General features: G+C 39.1%; 1 protein-coding gene and 1 pseudogene across 1 annotated transcript; both read left to right on the top strand.

Annotated features, from left to right (window-relative positions):
• The first annotated feature begins 2,531 nt into the window (after positions 1–2,531).
• On the top strand, positions 2,532–5,561 carry LOC136280725 (52 kDa repressor of the inhibitor of the protein kinase-like; annotated as a pseudogene).
• Positions 5,562–5,986: 425 nt separating this feature from the next.
• Positions 5,987–6,919, top strand: LOC131798192 (uncharacterized). The gene has a single exon (XM_059115846.2). It carries the CDS (start codon positions 5,987–5,989, stop codon positions 6,917–6,919), a length of 933 nt encoding a protein of 310 aa, XP_058971829.2.
• Positions 6,920–9,151: the final 2,232 nt, after the last annotated feature.

Here is a 9,151-nt window from a genome sequence, read left to right as displayed (position 1 = left end):
GGCTTGAATTAAGCTTACCTAATGCTCAGCGCAACTGAAACTCAAATAATTCTGAGAATCGAATTGGTCACTTGCATGCTGCAGTTTCCTAAGCTTACACTTTACAATGAAATAAATCTATGAGTAAGGTTTCAAGATTACTTTAGTCACATTTGGGAACATTCTGACCTTGCCTTGCTTTGAAAAATTCGACTGAAGAGAGAGCAGACTTTCAATCAGTACCTTTGTCAAAATTTTGATAACATGAATTATTGAGGTTTTGTCTTTCTTCTATTCTTTGATACACAACAGCCAATTTTTTTAAACGTTGAGCCTTATTACACTGTAGATGGTCTGCTTAAATGATGAAGAAAAAGTAATATGCTGAGTTGTGCTGTCATTCTTTAAAAATGTTCGGTTAAGAAATTTGTTAATGAAACAAGTCAAACACATGCTGGTTCATTGCAAATAAATTATGAGATCTTTATCACATATAGTCTGTGTATTCATGTACTGTTTGAATCATTTATGATCAACAGCTTGGTAAGACAATGGGATCCCATTGGAGGTGTCAGTATGTTCTATAGCTGGTTGGAAAGTTTTGGACCCTCAATGGATTGATGGGGTCTAAAGCTCACCTAGAAAATTTTATTCTCTTAATTTTACGGATTAGGTTATAAAAGGAATTGATAAGATATCCTATGTGGTACATTTCATAAATCTGTGGTCTCCAGTGATAAACAGGATCCCTCAAAGGATTTTTCTGAAAGTGGGAAGCCATCTGTAATTTTATGCAGGGTCTAAACTGGGATTGGCAGGATTCCAGATGCAATCCTGCCTGGGATATGATTTCTCAGGTGGGAAACTATCTGAAATTTGAGGCAGGATCCCAAGAGGGATTGGTGGGATTCTAGGTTTAATCCTGCCTGGGATGTGCTTTCCCAGGTGGGATGCTATTAGGAATTTAAGGCGGGATCCCAACTTCAATTGGCGGGATCCCGTGTGGGATCCCATGCGGGATGTTCCATAATCTCAGGTGGGATCCCATGCAGGATGTTCCATAATCCCACCTGGGATCCCATGCGGGATGTTCCATAATCCCACCCAGGATCCCACCTGAAAAAAGTGGGATCCCACCCAGGACAAACCTGGGATCCCAGGTGGGATTGGAAATGTCTACCAGGATGTTTTCTTTGCTAAAAATTTTAGTGATCTTGTGACTGAGTCATTCAGAAATGTATGGGATCTTAAGGTATGACCATTCTGTGTTGACAGGTTGAGGGTTTTGTTGGGGGTTTTGTCAGCATTTTGTTTGCTCTATGCTGTTCTTTGGGTAACCATTAAGGCAAGGGATGTCATCAAATGTGTTTTAAGTGTTGTGTTGCAGATATGTGAGGAGCATCTTTCCTCGATGCATTTTTGTTTGTCACAAATGAAGTTGAGTTTGGATTTGGTAGGAATAGCTTACTGATGGTAGACAAATAGTGGTTTTTTGTCTGGTTCTTTGTAGAATTCAAAGAGCTGTTGCCATCCTTGGATATGGTGACTCTGAAATCGATTAATGATAATGACAGGCCACTAGGTGTTGTTTCTGGGTTTTCAATTTCAAATTTCAAGTTAGGTGCATTATTATATGATGGAAGTGGTCTGCTGTTTCTTCATTAGTTGTTCGGAGATAAATGATGTCAACATATCTCTTGGAAGGGCTTGGCGATAGTTTGTAGTTTGTCCATGAATAGGATGGCCAGTTTGCCTGAAATGCTAGAACCCATGAGTAGGCCTTCTCTTTGACAAGAAACTTGATCTCTGAAGGAGAAGTACATGTTGTTTAGCGTGACTTGGAGGAGGTCTGAGATGTCTTGTTTGGAGAGGAGGAGTATTGGGTTCTGGATTCTATCTGTAATGTTGGTGATGGCTTCTTGTATAGGTATTGTGGTGTATAGGGATACTACATTGAGGCTGCATGGATATGGTAACGCTTTCTCTGTGGTGAGATCGCCGGCTTGGATAAATCTAATTGGGCTGGAACATTTTTTAGCATCGGTTTAAGGGCATTAGCAAGAAGCCATGAAATGCGTTGGGTGGGTCCATTGATGTTTGATATGATAGGTCGTATTTTAACATTGGGGCCTGCTTTGTGGGTCTTGATGAGGTGGTAGAATCTGGGCAGATCCACGATTGACACAAGGAGGCTTTTTTGGACAAAGGGAGGGATTTTATTTTGTAGGCAGATCTTCTTCCATTCTTTAGCACTTTTAGATGTCCCTTGTCTGGGGACAGTCTGTTATTGGAGCCTTGTGTTCCATTCACAGCTTATTTCTATAACATAATAGTAGCATGTTCACTGTTTTCCTCATGAAGATCCACTTTGATTAAGTCAAAAAAATTGTTAACACACTGGAATATATTGGATGTTTGAGGGTTTGTCGAGGGTACATAATGTATTTTTAGCAAGACTTGTCATCTGATTTCCCACAAATGTACCAGCAGCCACGTTTGATTCCATTCGTAAGGTCCTTTTGGTGCAATGCTTTTGAAGTACATTGTACCCCATGATGTTTGTGAAAAAGCGCTTCAGGTTTGTGAATTTTCAAGTGCTAAAGACACTCAGATAAAGATAATCTGCATCCACTTTTTAATATGCACCATAATCCAGGGTGTATGTGTATATGTATGTGTAGATTATGATTTTTAATGGTGTATTTGTTATTCAAAGCACTGAAACAAATCCAGTCTACAGCTGTCAGAGCCTTAGTATCTTCTGTTGAGCACAAAATGTTTTGGGGCAGCTCAAGGTTGATCACTTGGCCAGATTTTTGTTACCTTTATAAACTAGTAACACTACCTTTTTCTCATTTTTAATAATTACTCTATTGGGTATTAGGTGAACTGGGCATAATATTATTTTTACCTTTTCAAAGTTGAAATACACCCCAGGGGGCAGGAAATGTTGATATGATAGCAATGTGCTTTCAAATGTTTTTGTTCCTCTTTGTGGAGTAATTGTTAGCCACAGGAACACTATATCTCCTCTTGTGGGCAGACTGACTGTGTTGCATCACATCTTCCCATTAAAATTCTGCCGCACATGAGCCACAGTGCTGCACAATTTCCTGGCAGTCTAGGACAATGTGCTGCCTAATATCCTCAAGGGGCACATCCCTCTCACAGCTCAAGCACTTGGCTGTTATGCCTTCCATCATTTTGACGGCAAATAAGTTTTGACAGAAGCTCATTCTTGGCTGCTTCCACATATAGAAGTTGCAGGCACTATTTTCCTGCAAACAGAAAGGCCACACCAGTTACACATCTAAGCATCGACTATTGGACAAGTACTGCAACATGAATAAAGACAAATTAGGAATGACCATAAGACAACCATGACTCAGAAAGTTCGCAATATTTACGAAATTTGAAATAAAAACTCCTGTAAAAACTGCTAGTGTTGATGGAATCAAAATAGTTTTGTCTAGATTACATGCTTAATTTTGTGATTGAAACCTGGACTTACAGAGCGCACACATAGCAATCCATTCTGAGCTTCTGCTTAAGCTGAATGGCAACACTAATTCAACAAACCTCCTTTAAATAAATGCCATATCACATCTCAAATAGAGGTTGTCGAAATAGCAGCAATTGTTGAATGAGAAGGACATTCGGCATTGTTAGAAGAAAATAGTGGTCATGTCTAATACACCACAAGAGTACTTTGAGTGACACAGTTACATTCAAGTGACATACTAGTACATACTGGTGTACACATTAGGGGCCATACGTGCCAACTGCGTCACATTCTCTTGAGCTTTTTGTTTGAACTTGCATGCACACCACTCACATGGGGCTGTTTTGTTTTTATTTCTTTCCTTCGTCTTTGTTTTGTTTTATTAATTTTACCCCAGAGTGACCCCTTCATTAGCTAAAGTTCTCTGGTCAGACACATCTACACCACCTATTTTCCATTTCCTTTCACTGCCTGTTACACTGTGATCAAATCCGATGTGCTGGAGGGAAACGTGTATGCGTCAAAAATTAAGGAAAGGCTTACAGCAGAGCTAAGGACTAAGGACCTTCCTTTCATGATCATAGCTGATGAGAGTACTGATCCACACTCAAACCAGGAGATCTTATCTTTATGCTTGAGGTTTGTGGACCAGTCTTAGCCAAACGATCCTCATGTCAAAGAATGCTTGATTAATTTCATGCATTTGGAATGAAGAAATGCCACGATGATTTCAAGGAAGATTTTGGAATCTCGCTCTGATCCATCTATTTCTTTGGACCTAGCAACATCCGTGGTAAGGCATATGATGGAGCTTCTGTTATGTCAAGAGGAAAGGAAGGAGTGCAGGCCAAGATAAAAGAGATCAGTCCGTTAGCTCTTTTCATACATTGCTGTGCTCACTGCCTGAACCTCTCCATCGCAACGTCATGCAAACTGCCAGAAGTGCAAAATTTGATAGGTCTGATTATTGACACATATTTATTTTTAAATAACAGCCCAAAGCGACAACAGCTGTTTGAGTTGAGTCTGAAAGAACACCTGCCTGAGAATTCTTACAGCAAGCTTCCAGGTCTATGCAAGACACGCTGGATGGAAAGACACACATGCCTAGATCTTTTCTGGAACTGTATGAGCTCCTAGTGATCTTTCTAGATGCTGTTATTTCCCCTCAAGAGTACCCAAACTTGAAATTATGTACTGAAAGCTGGAATTGGGACGAAGATACTATCACAAAAGCCAGGGACTGAAAGCCTCTTTGTTGTCATTCCAGACCGTAATGGTTTTTATTGCGACCGAGAATATTCTTGATGAAGTCAAAACTCTTGCATCAAAGCTGCAGAAACGGGATCAAGATATTTTTGAAGCTTACATGATGGTTGACGAAGCAATTGCAAACATCAAGTCCGTTCGAAAAAATATTGACAGCGACTTTCAAGTTTGGTACAAACAAATATTAGACCTTGCTGAAAAATTGGGAATTGTTGAAAAAATATATTCTCAGGAAGACACGCATACAGAGGAATCGCTCAAACATTCCCAGCTTTAGTCCAATTTATCATTACAAAAAATCTGTGGCCATTCCCCTCCTTGATACTCTGATTATTCAAACGCAAGACCGATTATCTGACGAATATTGCCACGCCCGTCACCTACATTATCTAGTACCCTCTATCATAATTAACAATACCCTGAAGGTATCTGAAGCAACAGAAGGCATGTTGTTTTGGGAGAATGATCTTCCATTTCCCAAATCCCTTGGGAATAAGCTGCGAAGATGGCAAATTATGTGGCAGTCAGCGGAGAAGGAACTTCCAAGCAATCTTCTACTCGCACTTGCTGCGTGTGATGAGGATGCTTTTTCAAACATCCATCGTCTTCTCATTGCATGTACCCTACCAATCAGTAATGCGGAAGCTGAGTAGTCCTTTCGCTCATGAAATGGATTAAGACGTGCAACAGATCAACGATAAGTGAAGAGCGCTTTTCAGATCTCGCCATTACTGCTGTGCATTACCCTGAGAGATTCGAGGTAGACGAGATATGCGAGGCCTCCTTAAGGCTATGTTGTCTGATTGACTAGGTATTTAGAGAAACAACAAATAACTATATTTGATACTGCTGTCGCTTTCAATCATGCACTTTTATTTTTGGGTTTCTTGCTGAGAAATACGTGTTAGTTTCGAAACGCGTAACTTGTGTACTTTTCTGTTACGTTTGTCCCGGTCTATCATTTCTTCATTGGTTAATTATTATTACTTAATAAGTTTTTTATTTCAATCAGTTTCATTTAAGCACATGTACTAGATATTATATTTCATATTTCATCACTATAAGTTGCTGTCGACACCATCAATTTTGTCTGAAAGGAGAGCATGCGTGGACTCGGTGTGCAGTGGCACATTTCTTGAAGAGCGCTGTCCGCGTCCTCAATTTTCTCTGAAAATGCAAAATTTCCCAGTCTTTGGTTCTAGTAATATGTTAAGAACCACCATTAGAAACTAACTTATGGGAAACAACAAGAAGAACAAGCGAGGAGCCAGAGGTTCGTGCGAGGAGGAAACCGGAACGTCTAAACGACCCAATATGGCGGCGACCGCAGAACCAATTTCAAGCGAACTAACAAGCCTCGCTGGACCAACTCTGATGGAGGAGATCCCTGGACAGAAAGAATCATCGATCGCTCCTGTAGAGCCGTCACTTATTGAACTTAGGGAAATGCTGGTTGATATTAAGATCGATATCTGCAACATTCTACGAGAAAACGAAGCCATGAAGAACAACATGGATGAATTGAAGGCGACTATTCGAGGGCAGAATGTTGAAATAGCAAACCTTCGAGCATCGCTTAATAAAGCGATAAAGCAGTTTGATGATGCCGAACAAGAGCTGGCCGAAACAAGGAAAATAGTTGACCAACAGGAGGAAGAAATCGCCGAGTTGTACGACCTCCAAGATCATCTAGAACAGTACACACGGAAAAACTCCTTGGAGATCCATGGAATACCGGAACAAGCTTATGAGTCAACAGAAGAAGTGGTTCTAAAATTGTCTAATGCCCTGGAGGTGCCGGTGTGCCAACAGGATATCGAAATATCTCACAAATTAAGCCGGAGAAAGGGAGTTAAGCCGATTATCGTAAAATTTGTTAATCATAAAACTAAAACGAATCTATACAAAGCCCGGACAAAACTCAAAAATGTGAGTTTCTCAAGCCTCTTCCTCGCTTCAACCGCCGCAGCACGAGTTGCCTCCGGCAAGATCTATTTATTCGAGAGCCTCACGTCGTACAGGAAAAAGATCGTCAACAAAGCGAACGAAATGCGGAACGATGGTTCAATCCTAAGCGTTTGGACAATGGATGGAAAGATCTTTATTAAAACGTCGCCCGAAGGTAGGCCTATAAAAATTAATGAATTAGATGATCTGGACTATCTTTAAATACTAGAAGAGAACACTTACAACAAAACTAGAAAACTGAGGACAACGTCGGACTGTAAGCTAGGAAGAGGGTTAGCTCTTGTAACTAATTGTTGTTGTTGTTGTTGTTTTTTTTTTTTCCTTTTGTTATCGATATCATAAACTACTAATTGTAGCTCTTTATTGACTATGCAAACGCCTGTAAAATTAGATATTTTATCGCTTAATGTTCGAGGAATACGGGACCAGATTAAGAGAAGGAGTATTTTTTCGTTCTTGAAAGATTTTAAAACAAATATCTACTTTCTCCAAGAAACCTATTCTGATCTAAAAGACGAAAATATCTGGAAAAATGAATGGGGAGGTGAGATATTTTTCTCCCATGGTACTAACCACAGCAAAGGTGTCTGCATTCTAATCAACCCTGCTTTTCATTGTCAGGTGGATTATTGTTATAGCAACAACTCAGGGAGAATTGTGCTAATTACGATTACTTTTGGCTCCCAAAAATTAACACTTTGTAACATCTACGCACCAACCATTCTGTGAAGTGAATTCTTAGGAATTCACTTCTCGTACGATAAGAAGGGGAATGATGACCTTAACTTTAGCCTGAAATTAAGGAAGCTACAAACAAAATTGGATATGTGGAGTGCTAGAAGCCTCACACTATTTGGAAGAGTTTTAATAACCAAAACTCTAGGTATCTCACAGATCATTTATTCCGCTTCAAATATTGAAGTTCCTGATACAATTGCAGACACGCTGAAAAGAAAGTTGTTTAACTTTATATGGAAAAAGAAGAAGGATAAGATCAAACGAACCGTGCTTTACCAAGATTTAGAGGAAGGTGGGCTACGCATGACAGATGTAGATCTTATGTTTAAAGCCTTGAGACTTGCATGGATCCCTAGACTTTTGAATGTTGGAGATAAAAATTGGTGCTCTGTGCCAAACCACTATTTCAGGAAAAAGGGGGGCTTAAATTTTCTTCTAAAATGCAACTACGACACAAAGTACTTCCCTCAATTGCCAGCCTTTTATAAGAACATTCTCAAATTCTTTCAAGAATTAAAAATACTTTACGGTTACGACCAGGAAAGTGATGTAGTACTGTATAATAATAAAGAAATTCTAGTAGATGAAACACCCGTTTATCTCAGCAACTGGGTGGAGAAGGGAATCGTTTCTATTAAAGACTTGTTGAAGGAGGATGGTAGCTATCTCTCATTCCAGGAATTTAAAGGAAAGTTTTCTTGCAAGACAAACTTCCTCCAGTATTTTCAGATTATTAGTGCCATACCTGACCGGCTACGGTCGAAAGCAAGACAAATAGAATCAGTTAATAATCAGTTTTTCACAAGTAACGATCATCTTTTTCACCTCAACGGAAATTTCACGCTCAACCTTGATAAAGCCAAATCAAGGGGTTTCTATAATCTTTTAATTGATAAAATCCACACTGGAGGTCAGGCAGGTCCTAAAAGATGGAGCGAAATACTTTCTTTGAATGATGAAAAATGGGCAAAGATATTTAAGTCAATACGAAAGCTGTGCAAAGAAACAAAACTAAAAGAATTTCAATTTAAGTTTATTCATAGAATCGTGGTGACAAAGAGAGAACTATTCAAATATGGTATTAAAACTGACGAAGAATGCTGCTTTTGTGGGGAAAAAGACTCAATCGATCACACCTTTATTCACTGTCCCTTTACGAAATCATTCATACAGAAAGTCATTCGGTGGTTTAACACAACGTACAATTCACAGTTCTCTCCAACTACGGAGGAACTTTTATTCGGAATTACCTCCAACTTAAACGAGAACAGTACCACCAGGAAATTCGACTACGTCGCACTATTCATGCGTTATTATATCTATAGTTGTAAACTTAACAACAAGCCCATTGTCCTCCACGACTTTGTGAATGCAGTTCACCAAAGGGACCTAATTGAAAATACCGTCAATAACTAGCTCCTGACAAATGCGGTTAAAATATCTCAACTCTCTTTAAAAAAAAATACAAAATAAAATAAAAACAAAATTTAAATAATAAAAAAGTAAATAAATAAAAAACTTAGTGGTACACCTGCCAACAGTGAAACTCTCACCAAAACACTTCAAATAATACTCCTTACGTTCTTTCTCTTTTTTTCACTTTTGTTATAGTTCCTCATTTAATGTATCAAAGTCTCAATGCACAAATGTAATTTAGCAGTAATAGCTTTTCAATCAACGTATTGTATTCGGATA

Source organism: Pocillopora verrucosa, chromosome 5 (assembly GCF_036669915.1).
Source record: "Pocillopora verrucosa isolate sample1 chromosome 5, ASM3666991v2, whole genome shotgun sequence".
Taxonomy (NCBI): Eukaryota; Metazoa; Cnidaria; class Anthozoa; order Scleractinia; family Pocilloporidae; genus Pocillopora; species Pocillopora verrucosa.
Note: the sequence above shows the minus strand (reverse complement) of the source record. Positions and strands in the feature narration are given on the sequence as shown.